Genomic DNA, 16,638 nt, shown 5'->3' on the forward strand with positions numbered 1-16,638 from the left:
ATAAAGTTATACTTTGTCTGTGTTTACTTTGGGTCGGAATGAATGCAATCTCTCAAGTTGTAATGTGTACATTCTATGAAACATGAAGTTCAGAGAATTAGAGTTTAAGTTTTGTGTGAATTATTTTAGTTATTTATTTTGTTTTGTTAAATGTAATCAAAGTAAATGCTTGGAAATGAGTGACTCAAACCTGGTTAGCTGGAAGAAAACTTGCAGAAAAATTAATTTAAACATTTGTAGCTCCAGCTAATCAAATTGAAGAGTCTATAAAAAGCTATTAAAACATGTGAAGAGATCTAAATTTAAAGGATTAAAATGGTGCAAGTATAGCTAAGTGGTATGCATGGATGTAGTTCTACAAAACCGCAATAAAGAACTGGCTGTCGCGAAGCCTCAGACAAAGTCAGAACTCGCATGAAGTATTTGCAGCACTTACACACGAAAAGATTTATTTAAGGTCTTACAGATACAAAATAGCTTTTATTTTTTTCTCTTAGAATAGTTTCTTTTTTTAAGATTTTCTTTTATCTTGCGTGAGGCAACAAACAATATTCAGAGACACAAAACAATCCAAATGGCACAAAGGATGTTAGTCGTGTGAGGAGAGGAAATTAAATGTCAGTCTTCACACTGCATTACAACACTTTTAGAGCATTCAGATGCTTTCAAATACATGTAGACGTAAATATGCATTTTAAATTTAGCTTATTCCTTGAGGCAAAAGTCAATTCATTTCAACAGCTACAACACTTTCAGATTGGATTTCAACAGGTAACAATCAGATTTAAAACTGAAAACCACTTTCAATAGCCACATGATCCAGGTTTAATTTTCATTACTTCTTTCTCCTGAAGGTCCCTGGACACACCCGTGTCAACTATCGAAACAGATTAACTCCTTGCTAAAATCTTCAGTCTCTGTGACTCCTATTAATGCTGTCGTTTGTCAGTAGACAGAAAGAGAAAGGTAGGTTACAAGTCAAGCGCGTGGGTCAAGTCGTTGGGGTCCGTTCATCAGAGCCCTGCTCGATACTGGTTTCACTGGGGCAGAGCTTTGAGAATGGCATTCACCTCCTCAGCAACTGCAGTCAGTGCAAACTCAAACTGGTCCTGGAAAAGAGAAAAGGCCAATTTTCCATTGGTACTCCCCGAAGTTAAAGGAACTTAGCGTAAAGTAGAAAATACTGGAAGCTAAGAAATGCTCAAGTCTGTCTGCAAAAGTATTGTACTCTTATATGCATTTAATGTAAGACTGAAAGACCTATCACTGAACACAAAGACTAGTAGCAAAACATCCCATCAAAAGTTTTTGCAACAATAACTGCCCACATTTGAATGAAGTGTGTGGTTAAAACTAGTCCACCAATCAGAGAAAGAACAAAGACATATTTGGACCTAATTGTTCAATTAGAATCATCAAAATGATTTGATGTGACTAACTGATATTACCTTGCCTGATATTACCTTTTATAGAGCTATGATTTTGCTCTATAAAAACCAAGTTAAAATATTAAAACTCCTTCCAACACTAGTTTCAATTAATGTTGGAAACCAGAATAAAACTGAAACCAATTAAAACTAGAAACCTAAATCTAGTTTAAAGTCATGAAGCAGTCTAAAACCAGCTAAAAACTAAACAAAGTCAAAGCTATGCCATAAACCAGTCTAAAACCAGTTAAAATAATGTAGTCACCAAATTCAGATAAAGCTTCTTTTTTTAAACTAGTTTAAGACAGATTTTTTCTTTATTTCTTATTATTCTTCAGAAAAACAAAAAAATGAACCGCAAGTAAATGAAAAGAGAGAAGAGAAACTCACCTTGGTGCGGACCATCCCAGGCCTCTGATCTCGGACATGCTCCAGTGTAGCAGCGATGTCTATCTCTTTCACGCCTGCAAAAAGAGATAGACTGGTTAAACTTTTATTACAAGATTGTTTTTTGTAAGGACTGAGGAAAAGGGCAGACAGACTTTACATACTCTAGAATTATATTACTACAGATGCTGTTGACAGTGATCTGATGGCTTTAAACTACAATGTCCTGAAGATGGAATACAAAAAGAAAATCTTAGATACTACAACCCAGCAGTTCTAGATCCCCAAGAATTCTAGATAATAATACCACAAGTGTTCATCTGTGAAGGCTCTCAGTCTTCCAGGTCATCGTAGTCTAAGGAGCTTGGAAAGAAAAGTGTCTGGACTTCTTTAAGTTTTCTTGAACTTAAAGAAAACTTAATAAAGCCTCTCATCCGAGAAACTTCTTTAGTTCTAAGCGCAATTGGTGGACAGTCCCGGATTTTAAGCCCCCCTACTGATCCTCTACCTAATCACATGAGCCAAGGTGTGAAAATGGGTGTGGGTTCCAATCAGCCAAGGTTTCGGGTGAACCCATAGTAAAACCTAGCCCAACCCTATCGTGATTTATTGAGGTCAAATGGCCCAGGATGTGAGTGGGCGTTAAGGCGTCTGGGAAGGGATCTCATAACTGAATTTTAGATAGCAGACAGTTGGTGTCGTAAAGCCCCGCTCTCTGTTCAAAGATGGTCATTCACAGTGGACATAGATGGCTTATATATAAGTGTTCCAGATAGGGGAGCCCAAGAGTTCTTAGACTATAAATGTGGACAACCCAGTAAAAGACAGAGTTCTCCAATTAGAGATTATGAACTGTATTAAAAATGATCAAGGGGAGTTTAAGTTTTGCGCTAATTTGGTTTGCATTCGTTTGTCTACACTCGTGGAACGGCTTAATTTCCTTTTCTTTCAAAAAGGATGGTCAGTGTATACTCTGCTCAAGGAGATAACAAAGGAATCATCTTTCTTTGGGTCACTTACCTCAGTTAGGCCCCAGTTGCACAGGCCTAGAGATCAATTTATGACTCCCTGAAAAACACTGGTTGGTAGGGGAAAATGTATATTCCCTTTCTAGCTGGAGAGTGGTTGTTGGAGGCAGTTGCCAGGTGAAATCACTCTGCAACACAACCCTCTTTGAGACTGATTTAATTATAAGCAGACTGCTGGGGGGCAAAGTGAAAGTTTTGCCTTTTCACACGTTTTAACTCCAGTGATAAGGCACGACTACTTTAAAGGCAAACAAACATGTTTCCAGTTTGTGTCTCACTTATTCTTTTGTAAGAAAGACTTTAACAAACTACAGGGGACTGCTACAGTCTACTAGTGATCCCTGCAAAGCAAATGCAAGGAGTGTTTTATTCCAGCAACCAGTGTCTAGCACTTCATGACTGTAGCTTTAGAAAATCTATGGGAAAATTTTGTAACATCAACGAAAAAGATTTACTGCTTACAGACAATGACTATGCAGAGAGCCATAGGAAATTTTTTTAGACTAGATCACCAAACCTTTGCAGCAGTTTTATCACATTTGATTGGTAATTCTGCAAATGCAGTTTTTATGTTGTAGTGGTCATTGACATAAACAGCTCTCTCTCCATTTGTATAGATCAGGGCTTTAAAATAACTGCCTGGACGTGTTACACACTACATTCTCATGGAACAAAAACCCACGTGCAGTCATAAATATAAGTGTTTACCTTTAGCCATGCGATTCAGAACCATATCAATCAGTATGTAAGTCCCGGTCCGTCCTGTACCATCACTGTAAGCAAAGAAGAACAAAGGTAAATATTAGGCTATGTTCACACTGCAGGCGAAAGCGCATCAAATCCGATTTTTTTGACCCTATGCGACTCATATCCGATCATGGTATGACAGTGTGAACGGCACAAATCCGATACTTTCAAATCCGATCTGGGTCACTTTCGTATGTGATACTGAATCCGATACATATCCGATGTTTCAGAAAGCGACTGCTGTTTGAACGGTCAAGTAGCATTAAATCCGTCTTTTACGTCACTGACACAAGACAGACGCCAATTATCAGCTCCGGAGAAGACATCGCGAACGCTTCCTGGCCATCCGGTGAAACTCCTGGGAAGACAATGTTGGAGAAATGTTAACATTTTATTTGTACTGTATAATCTGCAGACTCTTACAGAAATCTGCAACTATCCTTTGAAGCACCGCTCCTCTCTAAAACAGCAATAAGGATCATTATTTTGGGAAACGTGAAGTCGGAAGTCTTTATATTAAGGGCCATCAGTCAAACAATATTGTTTGCTCTGGGTCTAAACAGAGCGCGTTGTGTGTGACGTCTTCTTTTGCGCATGCGGGCCGCTTTGAGCGTTCACACTAGAGCGCGTTTGCGGTCGCATTTTATTTGTAGTGTGAACGAGCAGACAAAAAAATCGGATTTGATCAAAAAATCGGAATTGAGCATCAAGACCTGCAGTGTGAACGTAGCCTTAGACACCACAAAATAAATATGAGAATTTCTTCAATTTACTCAGATAACATCAAACAAAACATCAAACTAGCACCATTCTAGCTTACTGTCTACTTAATTAAAGACTAACTACAGATGATAATAAACTCTTTAAAAAGTACTAAAACTAATTGTTTATACTACAGAAGTTCCATGAAAGTTGGTCAAGTGTATACATATGTCACACCGTTTGTGGTATTCAGGGGCAGATTTTAGCAAATATTTACATATCTTGGCATTTGTGTAGTACCTGCAGTGCACGATGATGGGGCAGGATCGTCCTCTGTAGCACTTATTCACCTTCCTGAGGAGAGAGATCATATAGGGAAGTGGGGAAGGAAAGGTTAATAGGATGTAGCAAATGGCCTTTGGTACATGGGGTGCAGGTGGTTATGATTGTGTGGCACACCCAAAATGCATGGCCACTTTTGTGTTAATCATTTAATTTAATTTATTTAATTTGTTTATCAGTTATTTTCTGTGGCTATTAATATCCAAAATGACTTTGACAACATGACCAACCTAACCAGTGCATTATTTTGTCACATAAACTGTATAGAAGGTACAAAGAAATGGAGCAACACCCCAGGCGGAACTATTATTCCAAGACAGGTGCAACCCGGTTGCTTTAGGGGGATGGACTTCCGCCCACGAGTCAGATGCAATCTGAGAGGCAAACCGAGTGCACTGTCTTCATTGCTCCTGAACTTTACCTGTGTTTGCAGGGATTTCTTCTTTGTTATTGTGGCACCATTCCTGGGGCCCGTAACAAATTGTGGGGGCTCGTCCGGGATCCACTTCCTGTTGAGTCTTCTAAGGAAGAGGGTCCAGAGATACTAGAACCAGAAAGTCAACGTGAGATGGCATCGCTGTAGCCGAGACGACAGCTGGTGGGTGTCCACAAAGAGAAGTCAAGATCTGTACGAGGGTCTTCACTCCACCAACGGAACTGCACCTCTGTGTCTCATTAGTCGAAGCTCATCATGGCAGCAGCGCGCAAGGAGCTGGTTTGGAGCATCAAAAAGAACTTGTATAAGCTTTCAGGTGCAGAAGCCTATCAGCTCGCAAGGGACCTGGTCACAGACAGCCAGAGTAGTGAATTAGAGTCCACTGATGAAGAAGGTTGTGTGGATTGCATTATCAACTATATGCAGTCAGATGCTTTGTTAAATTCTGAGGATGAGGGAATGAGTCAGTTGCTGGTGCTAAATGATCTTGTATGCAGTATGGTTGAAAATCGTGGCCTATTGAACACTGCTAATGGGGTGGCGCAGCCACTGGAGTCACCAGTTGTTAGTGCTAAGACAGTCGAGCGCACTACAGTGACACATGCTACCTTAGGCCAGTTACCACCAGTTACTAACACTCAACAGCATACCACCCCCTTACTTCTCATCCCCAGAGAGCCTACAACATCACAGCAGACTGACTTTGGTGCACAGGCTCGCACCACCAATCTGAGTCCAACCCAGCCTAGAATCATAAATGATGAGCAGGGTGGAGAGCCACAGCATTTTAGAAATGCAAGTAACACACATCCTAGTGGGGCACACAGTATAGGTGACCCAGTAACACATGCAGCAATACCTCACCCCTCATCACATGTAACCACTGAGAGAATGGTTTCCTTAAAGGACCTCTCTTACCTCCAACGGAGGGAATTTAAGGTACATGGTGGCCAGATTGGGGACCACAATGCTGACATAACTTATAGCAGCATGTGTAAACAGATAGATGAAGGCATTAGAGAGGGTTTCACAGAGACTGAGGTTATCCGGGGTGTACTGAGAATTGTAAAGCCAGGTGTCTTCAAGGATATGCTCATCAACAAAGATGAAATCACTGTGAATGAACTCAAGGGCTTTCTCAGATCACACCTGGGTGAAAAGGCCAGCACTGAATTGTTCCAAGAGCTTATGTGTGCAAGACAGAGTGAACAAGAAACCCCACAACAGTTCTTGTACCGCATGATTGGACTCAAACAGAAGATCCTGTTCCAATCAAAACAGGTCAGTACAGACATTCGTTATGAACCCAAAACTATTCAGGAAGTCTTTCTTCACAGTATCTACCAAGGCCTGGGCACAAAACATACTGACATCAGACAGCAACTAAGGCCACTCCTTTCAAACAGCAACGTCACTGATGAGGAGATTCTCAGACAGGTTATGAAGATGATTAGCGATGAAAATGAACACCAGCGTAGGTTAGGTCATGCCCCCCGTCAAAAAACAACACATACACATAGTGTCCAGGTGGAAGGAGGAGATGTGAGTGCAAACAGTGGGGATAATGATGCGATCCAACAGCTTAGTGCACAAGTAGAGGCTTTGACTAACATGGTTGCGACTTTAATGGGCCAACAAGCGGCAGCTATTCATACAACCCAATCAAAGACTGCACCTTTCCAAACGCCAGGCCAGGACCAATTCCATGGCACCCAACCTCTTGTTAACCAGGCACTCACTCCTCCACCAAGTCAACCTTCAGCTGCAAGGAGAGGTAAAATACCCAGCTGCACCAAATGTATGCAGCAAGGCTCAGAAAACTGTAATCACTGCTTTGTGTGTGGGGATGCCGGGCATAGGGCAATTGGCTGTTTAAAACGAACCAACCAGCCGGGAAACGGGAGCCGGTCTCTGTTGAGGGACAGACAGAGACCATCCCAAATCCCCAGTCCCACTCAGTAATGCCCACTAGCAAACTGAGACGTCTGAAGGGAAAGGGAAAAAAACGCTGCAAAGAAAGCCAGCCCTCCCCACTGAAAAGCCAAGCAGTTACTGACAGTACAGCCCGAACAGTGCCATTGATTGGTAAAAGGAGCCTACTAAATTGTTTTGTCAACGGCTATGCTGTGACAGTACTATTTGATACTGGCTCACAAGTGAGCATCATTGATAGATCCTGGAAGGAGACGTTCATTCCCCAATATGCAGTGAGGCCCTTACAAGAACTTCTTGATCCTGGGGAAAGCCTTGACCTGTGTGCAGCAAATGGACAGCCAATCCCATATGATGGGTGGGTGGAGCTAACAGTTAATCTCCCGGGGAACACCGATCCCAACCTTACAATGGAAGTACCCTTCCTAATCAGCCAGCTCCCCCTCCCCCAGCCACTACTGGGAGCCAATGTCCTCCAAGGGATGATTAATAGTCATAAGTGTGATGCAGATGCACACACTATGATCCTCAGCCTTCTCCGCAAAGCCCTAGGAGTGGAGGAAGAACAGGCAAGAGCCATGGTCAACTTTATCAATCTGCAGAAAGAGTCAAACCACAGTATAACCACCATTAGGGTAGGGAAGGAAAATGTTTATGTTCCACCTGGTAAAACGGTAAATGTGCGATGTAAAGTACCATCTACCTTTGACATTTCCAACCCTGTTGTCCTGTATGAGCCACTAGAGGATAGCGCCACGCTAGAGCAGCTGAGTGTGGGGGAAGGATTGTTGGAAATCAGTAACACCAAACAACCATTTGTTAGAGTGCCAATTTCCAACCACACAAACCAAGTAATCACTCTGCCAAAGAGGTCCCAACTTGGCTCCATCCAACATGTTGCCAAAGTTCTGGAGCCAGGCGAACAGGACGTTGGAGATGGGGGTCCAACACAAGCTTGTGTATTGAAGGCTGAAGTTAATGTGGCCTCTCCTGGTACTCCCCCTGCTGACCTGTGGCGACCACCGGTTGACCTCAGTCACCTTAGTTCAGAACAGCAGAGAATAGTCGAGAAAATGTTGAATGAGGAATCAGCTGCTTTTGCACGGGACGGCAGTGACATTGGATGTATACCCTCTCTCCAAATGTCAGTTAGACTCAAAGATGACACCCCAGTCCAAAAGGCTTATGCGTCAGTCCCAAAGCCATTGTACAGGGAGGTTAAAGAATATATACAGGAGCTGCTTGTGAAGGGGTGGATTGTAAAATCACACTCGCCATATGCTGCCCCTATTGTTTGTGTGAGAAAGAAAGACGGATCATTGCGCCTGTGCATTGATTACCGGCTTCTCAACAAAAAGACTGTGCCAGATCGGCACCCCCTCCCCCGCATACAGGACCTGATTGACTCACTCGGAGGCTACAGGTGGTTTTCCATCCTAGATCAGGGCAAGGCTTACCACCAAGGCTTTATCGCGGAGGGGTCCAGGCACCTGACTGCATTCACCACCCCATGGGGCTTATATGAGTGGGTCAGGATCCCGTTTGGCCTTTCTAATGCACCAGCAGCCTTCCAAAGAAGCATGGAGGAAATGTTGGACACACTCAGGGATGAGTGTTGCATCCCTTATCTGGATGATGTGCTATGTTTCTCCAGGTCCTTTGAGGAACATGTTGAGGTCTTGCGGCGTGTACTTCAAGCTCTGCAACGCCATGGAGTTAAGCTCCGCCCTGAGAAATGTGAGCTACTCCGCAAAGAGGTCAGGTATGTAGGCCGCCTGGTGTCGGCAGATGGAGTGAGGATAGACCCAAAGGACCTAGAGGCAGTACAGGCGCTAAAGCAAAAAGCCCCTCAAACAGTCGGTGATGTCAGGCAGCTACTGGGTTTTCTGAGCTACTACCGGGCTTATGTGCAGGACTTCTCCCGCATAGCCAGACCGCTTTATGAATTGCTCAAGACAAACCCCAGCCCACCTCTAACTAACCTTGTAAGAGAAAAGGGGAAGGGGCCGCAGTTATCTTCACGGACTCCAGTAGAGTGGGGCAGCCAACACCAACAGATTCTTGAGCGTCTCATAGACATTCTAACAAGCCCACCAGTGCTAGCCTACCCAGACTTTGATCACCCTTTCATACTGCACACAGACGCGTCCCAACAGGGCCTGGGGGCGGTCCTGTACCAGAAACAAGATGATAAGATGAGGGTGATAGGTTATGGGTCACGCACACTGACCCCAGCAGAACAGAATTACCACCTCCATAGTGGGAAACTGGAGTTTCTGGCCTTGAAATGGGCAGTATGTGAAAAATTTGTCGACTACCTGTACTATGCGCCCCATTTCACGGTCTTCACGGACAACAACCCCCTGACCTACATTATGAGCACAGCCAAGCTCAATGCTGTGGGTCATCGCTGGGTGGGGCAGCTTGCCGATTTCCATTTTGAAATCAGGTATCGGCCAGGCAAACAGAACATTGATGCAGACACGCTTTCACGCTGTCCACTTGATATCAGTGTTTTTATGGATCAGTGCTCAGAAAGACTACCAGAAGAGGCAGTGTGTGCCACCTGGGAGGGAACTAGGACTGCAGAAAAAGGGGATGTAGCATGGGTGGCAGCCCTCAACATAACATCACAACACCAGACACATGCAGACACTGGAACATTTCCAGTCATCAGCTGCAAAGAGCTCTCAGATGAGCAGCGGAAAGATCCTGTTATCAGCAAAATGTTAGAGTTAAAGGAGAATAACAGAGATCTAACTGATGAGGTTCGTAGAACATTGGACAAGTCCACAAGGAAATTGTCACGAGAATGGAGTAGGCTGCCGGTGGAAAATGGTTTACTCTATAGGAAGACTCCCAGCCGAAAGCAGTTAGTCCTGCCTGCCATCTACAAACAAACTGTCCTCTCACACCTCCATGACAACATGGGACATGTTGGTGTGGAAAGAGTCCTTAGCCTAGTAAGAGATCGCTTTTATTGGCCCTTTATGAAGAGAGAGGTTGAGGAATATATCACCAGACGATGTCGTTGCATTAAGCAAAAAAAGCCAGCCTTACCTGACAGGGCACCTATGGGGAGCCTTACATCGAGCTCGCCCCTAGAGCTCGTATGCATTGACTTTCTGCACCTTGAGACCAGCCGGGGTGGGTACGAATACATACTGGTTGTAGTCGACCACTTCACCAGATTCACACAAGCATACCCCACTAAAAACAAGGCTGGAAAGACAGCTGCGGAGCGAATCTTCGGTGACTTCATCCTACGGTTTGGCTATCCAGCTAAGCTTCACCATGATCAGGGCCGGGAGTTTGAGAATGAGTTGTTTAGGACTCTCAGGCAACTGGCCGGTGTAAACCATTCTAGGACTTCCCCATACCACCCACAGGGCAACCCTGCAGAGAGGTTCAATCGGACTCTGCTACAAATGCTCAGGACGTTGGGCGAGAAAGAGAGAGAGAACTGGAAAGATCACCTGTCTCACGTTGTGCACGCATACAACTGCACCAAACATGAGTCCACTGGGTTTTCTCCATATTACCTCCTTTATGGTCGCCATCCACGTCTCTCCGTCGATCTCCTCTTTGGGTTGGTAGCTGCACACTCCAAGTGGATATGCAAAACGATGGAAGGAGAAAATGATCGAAGCGTACAAGATAGCCAGCACGAACAGCCAACATTCGAGTGCCAAAGGCACTATTATGACAAACGGAACAGGGGTGTAACCCTACAACCAGGTGACAGGGTTCTTGTTCGCAACGTTGCAGAAAGGGGAGGTCCATGCAAACTGAAACCCTATTGGGAGAAAACTATCTACATTGTCAGAGAGCAGGTTGGTGACAACCCAGGTTATAAGGTCAGCCCTGAAAACAGAGGTCACCATACTCGCACCCTCCACAGAAATTTGTTGCTTCAAGTTAATGATCTACCAGCAGACATTACAGATGATCGCATGCCTGATAGACCGCCAAGGGCAAAAGGAAAGTCAAATCAGCCACGTGAAACGGTCGACCAAATAGAGGCTGGTGATGTAAGTGGATCTGAAACAGATGAGGAGGCACCTTGTTACTGGCTGCGGGTACCCAGAGAATCATTAAGGACCAATCGGGACATTCCTAATCAGGTCCCAGTGAGCGGGTCATTGGTTAGTCCTGAGACACCTGGTGACATGCAGGGTGGCGATGTTCCTATGGGATCAGAGTTTGACCGAGTGAGTGTAGGAGAGATGGAGCAGGAGAGAGAGAATGACATTTCGCCCCCTGTGGAGGAACCAGAGTTTGGCGAAGAGCAGCTGGCGCCCCAGACCAATGACTCCAGTGAAAACACTCAAGGGTCTCAACCTGAACCTCAGCCCGTACTAAGGAGATCTACAAGGCAGAGGAGACCTGGCCAGATACTGACCTATTCTTCTCTTGGCCAGCCAACGTATCAGCCACGTCTTGCTGTTAGTTCTGTGGGTGTACAGCCAGTGTTCTATATGCACCAGTGTCCACAATCGTACTGGCATTCAGTCCAACCCATCCATATTATGCCTGGTGTACACTCCGCTGTCACTTACCCGATCTGCTGCTGAGTTTAAGACGGGCATAGGACCTTGGGTACATATAGTGTTGGGTATTCAGAAAATGTAGAAAATCATTGCACACCCATATGTATTTGTAATTTGTGAGTATATTGAGTGAAGAGTTAAAGTTTGATTCAGAGTTAATGGAAGTTTACACTGTTAATTGCAAGTGTCGGGAGCCACTTTTGGTTTGTAGGGGAGTGTGTGGCACACCCAAAATGCATGGCCACTTTTGTGTTAATCATTTAATTTAATTTATTTAATTTGTTTATCAGTTATTTTCTGTGGCTATTAATATCCAAAATGACTTTGACAACATGACCAACCTAACCAGTGCATTATTTTGTCACATAAACTGTATAGAAGGTACAAAGAAATGGAGCAACACCCCAGGCGGAACTATTATTCCAAGACAGGTGCAACCCGGTTGCTTTAGGGGGATGGACTTCCGCCCACGAGTCAGATGCAATCTGAGAGGCAAACCGAGTGCACTGTCTTCATTGATCCTGAACTTTACCTGTGTTTGCAGGGATTTCTTCTTTGTTATTGTGGCACCATTCCTGGGGCCCGTAACAATTGTATTATTAAGCTCTGCACTTTATAAGGTAAAAATTATAAATTTTGCTTGAGAGCAGTAATAAATATCATAACAGGATTTGGAGAATACAGGACCACATTATTATCTGAATACTGGAGTTAGCAGCACAGGTGTTTTGAATGAGCTGGTTCATGGGCCATACTTATTTTAATTCTAATATCTCACAAATAATCGAGTTTGCTGTTTGGCAAAGGATTTCCAGGAGGTTTGTGCATCAATTTTGGGAGGGTTTTTTTTTTTGTATTTCATTATTTTGCTTCTTGCTAATTAAGTTACTTAGCACTGGATGATAATTTAGAACTCTGACCTAACCACAAATTAGGAATCTGTGCATAGCCATAATTTACCTATCACTGTACAAACAAAAATGTTGTCCTTTTTCATGTGTTTAAAAATGTTTTATAGACAGATATTTTTTAAATACAAGCTTTTGTAGGTTAAGAAAGAAATAGATAAATGTTGAAGATGGATAGAGAGAGACAGAGATAAGAAGTGGGTTTTCTGCGATGGACCTCCTGCTGCAGCCACATCAGTCAATGATCATTTTTGTGACTATGCAACTGGACCCAGACTACTAGCTGCAAACCACAAGAATGACACAGACAGATGTGTTCAAAATTAAACCAGGGGCCCGCTGACCTCCATCGCACAGGGTGGGAGGAGAGGAGGGAGTGAGGCGGATGGCTGAAAGACTGAGATGGGGGAATCTATAGTGTTTATTTATCAGGTAACGTCTTTAAGTTACCTTATTGTTAGTTTGCATGACTTTGTTCCTTCTGGGTCAGAGGGAGGATAGCTGGGTGCTTCTTTTGAAGGAAGATTTTGTCATCTTTTCTTATTTTCTAGACTCCTCCAAAGCATGCACATCAAGTATTACTTGATATGCATGCTTGATTTGCTGCTTGTGTGAGCTCTTGCTGTTTTACATTATATAGAAGTCATCATCATGGATAAGCTGGTGAAGTCAATTGGCAAGCTAGCCAACTAGCACTTTGACCAACATGACATCAGCTAGCGGTTAGTGGATTACTGTTATGAAGCCTTGAGTTCTTGGTGTTTTGAAATCAAATAATAACCATAATTTAGAAATTGACTTCATGTATCGTCATGGACAAATTGCTTCTTACAAAACATGGCACCTAGGTGACAAACCACACATGATAGCTAGTGGAGCCCTTGTTATAAGTTAATCAAGTACGTGCTAATGTTCTCAGTGGTTCTACAGCAGCACTGCTTTTGGCCCTTATGTGGACTTTGTTTTTGAGTCTATGTAGTGAAGGTAGCCTATAGTTAGTTCACATTCGTTAAGCTATTATCAGCTAGTGTTGGTCAGGAACACATCCTTTGGACTGTTGGAGTACTTCACATAGAAATCAATCGACAAGCTGTTAGAGGCAATGTGAGACTCAAGGAAACTCAAATTTTAAAGTTTATTTTAATCTCTTCAGACACTGGCAATAAAAAGCAATTTAAAGTATGTAATTATGTTATGTAAAGCACTTTTAATTTACAGTTGAATGAAAAGAAAGCTTTCACAGGACTCTGCAGTCCTGTTAAAATCTAAGTACACCCCATGATTCAGTAGTTAGTAGAACCACCTTCAGCAGCAATACCTTCAAGTAATTATTTTCTGTATGACTTTATCAGGATTCTCATTGTTGTGGAGGAATTCTGGCCCACTCGTCTTTACAACATTGCTTTGGTTTATTGAGGTTCCTGCACAGCTCTCTTACGGTCCCATCAGAGCATTGCAGTCAGGTTGAGATCTGGACCATAGCATCACCTTAATTCTTTTTCAGCCATTCTGTTATAGATTTGCTGCTGAGTTGGTATCATTGTCCTGCTGCATGACCCAGTTTGGGCCAAGCTTTATCTGTCAGAGCTGACTCTAGAATACTTTGGTATAGACAGAAATTCATTGTCGACTCAATGACTGTAAGCTGCTCAGCTCCTGTGGCTGCAAAACAAGTCCAAATCATCTCCCCTCCTCCACTGTGTGGTATTTGTGCAGATGTGCTGGTTTTGGTTATTGCCAAGCATCTCTACTTTGGTCTCGTCTGTCCAAGGGACATTGTTTCAGAAGTGTTGTGCTTTGTTCAGATTCCCCTTTGCAAACCTAAACTGCGCTGCCATGTTCTTTTCAAATAAAAGAGGCTTTCTCTAGGCAATCTTTCCAAACAAGCTATACTTGTTTAGTCATTTTCTAATTGTAGTGTCATGAACTTTAACATGCTAATTGAGGCCTGTAGAGCCTAAGGTGTAGTTCTTGGGTTTTTTGCAGTTTCTCTGAGCATTGCACAGCATTGACCTTGGGGTGAATTTACTGGGACGTCCACACCTGGGAACACTGTTGCATTGTGTTAACACACAACTAAATGCTACAGATAAACTGCCAAAATTTCTGATTTTATAGAGGTGCTTACACTCACAGTGTCCTTTCAAAGCTTTTTTCTTCACAAGACCATAAATAAGAAAGTCAATCCACCTCCCATTCAAACCTTGTTTGAATGGGATTTAACTCTCTCAGTTTGGCATTTAACTGCAGTACCTGCGGAAGTCCAACAGGGGGCGTGTGGAGGTAGGGATGCCCTGAGCTGGCCAGCTGAGGAAGTGAAACTGAGTGAGCGTCCGGGTCTCTTGCGTCTGCACGTTCTTTAGGTAGAAACTTCGAACCAGGAAGTCGTTACACCAGATGTGCTCCGACACCAGGTTCACCTGGACGAACACACAATAAGAATAAAATCACCCCTGCTGCTGCTGCACACGCACACAGACTCACACCCTCTCACGCACTCATCACCTCATAGATATGGTAGAGGGACGAGCCTTCATCAGGCCAGTAGCGGTCACACTGTTTCTCTCCATCCTCCACCAGAGCTGTCATCATCACGATCACAGTGCATCCATTCTCCCACACCATCTAACACAAAGTACACAGGTGCTGATTAACATACACATTTAAAACCGATCTGATACAAATTATTCACATATGTCTGCACACTGTTCTGATCAGCAGCTAAACTGACCTGCCAGAAGTCAGAGATGGTGTGAGACAGAGGGCCCTGGGTGGCAATGTAGGCCGGCATACGGGGATCGTGCTCGATCTGTAGAAGAGGACAGAAATGAACGGGGGGTCAAGAGTGTGGACAGACACATCTACTGGATGGACTGCATTTTCCTGGGAGACTTATTTTGTTGTTTTTGCTTCATTGACCAGGACCAGACCATTGGGAGAGTCTTTGATCTACAAATGATATTTGGACAATTCCATAATAGTCTGCAAGACCAAAGCTGGCCAGAAGGCCTTAATTTTTCTCTAACAGGACAACATTTTGATTTGCTTAGGTGAAAGTGGAGGGTCAGACTTACTATAGTGCTGGCATTGATGTAGTCTGACCGCGAAGGGTTGATCTCTGCCTTCAGCTTCACCCTTGCGTGGTCATCTAAAGGACAACAGTCACAGAAATAAGTATTCAAAACGTATTTATCTTAAATTTGTGTGTGACTTCAGAGGTCAGACAGGTTGCAATAGCCAGAATAAACTGGTAAAATTCAGATTTGTCAACATTTTATTGAAGTTTTGTGCATGTTCTAACTGTTTCACTTTGAGTAGTCAATTTTTTGAACTGCATTTTCCTTTCGATGGGCAATTATACTAAAAATTCCCTGTAAAAAGTTACCCTGCTCCCTCATATTCTCCATTCATAAGCTCCTCAAAATACTTCTTTCATCTTTTCAATGTGTTCTATGCATTCGTTAGCACATTTCTCTTTCTTTCTTAATTACCCTAATCTGCTCCACATCCTTGAAACTCTTCTTCTTTTTACTTTGTGTTTGCTACAGCTCTGTATACCTAGTCTCCAAGTATGCCTGTCTAATTTTTATAGATTTTCCTGACTTTCTCTTTGCTATCCTGTTCCCTTGAAGTTTTAGTTTAAGTAAATAAGTAAACAATCTAAGCTAAAAAAAAAAAAAAAAAGTAAAACCATTACTAATTCAAGCCTAGAATGAGAAACCAGAAATCAACACAGATGCATCTTGATGCATTCTCAATCATCCAGGAAAGTAAATCTCCAAAAAGTTGATTCTGTTCATCTGGACGTAGCATTTTGTGGGAGAAACGTTTCGTCACTCATCAAAGTGACTGCAGGTGTCCCCAATCTTATAAACAGTACATTTGCATAATGACTGAAACCAGCCCACTGAAGGAACATTGACCAACAATCACTGACCAAAACACCGGGTCTCTGTGGCTTTTAAACCCCAAAACACGCTGCGCCAAAAACTGTTCCACCCCAAGGATCGGGTCCCCTAACACAGAGTAACATAGTGTACGCTGTTAAGTGCCAGGAGGATTGCCAGGATTTATACATCGGGGAAACCAAACAACCTCTGGCGAAACGGATGGCACAACACAGAGGAGCTACCTCGTCAGGCCAGGACTCTGCAGTCTATTCACACCTACAGGCCAGTG

At 43.3% G+C, this 16,638-nt stretch overlaps 1 protein-coding gene across 1 annotated transcript in view; it reads right to left on the reverse strand.

The window, feature by feature from the left end:
* Positions 1–826: 826 nt before the first annotated feature.
* The window catches only part of ptprnb (protein tyrosine phosphatase receptor type Nb), a 61,145-nt gene continuing 45,333 nt past the window's right edge, over positions 827–16,638 (reverse strand). Inside the window, exons 16-23 of the mRNA XM_085347571.1 lie at positions 15,534–15,607; positions 15,191–15,268; positions 14,965–15,084; positions 14,713–14,879; positions 4,592–4,645; positions 3,551–3,615; positions 1,818–1,891; positions 827–1,109 (exon numbers count right to left, since the gene is read on the reverse strand). Coding sequence (XP_085203697.1) covers positions 1,038–1,109; positions 1,818–1,891; positions 3,551–3,615; positions 4,592–4,645; positions 14,713–14,879; positions 14,965–15,084; positions 15,191–15,268; positions 15,534–15,607 — 704 coding nt within the window. The 3' untranslated portion in view covers positions 827–1,037. The remainder of the gene's footprint in view (positions 1,110–1,817; positions 1,892–3,550; positions 3,616–4,591; positions 4,646–14,712; positions 14,880–14,964; positions 15,085–15,190; positions 15,269–15,533; positions 15,608–16,638) is intronic.

The sequence above is a fragment of the Diplotaxodon limnothrissa genome, linkage group LG23 (assembly GCF_057381915.1).
Source record: "Diplotaxodon limnothrissa isolate DT_005_m linkage group LG23, D_limnothrissa_male_GT1.1, whole genome shotgun sequence".
Lineage (NCBI taxonomy): Eukaryota > Metazoa > Chordata > Actinopteri > Cichliformes > Cichlidae > Diplotaxodon > Diplotaxodon limnothrissa.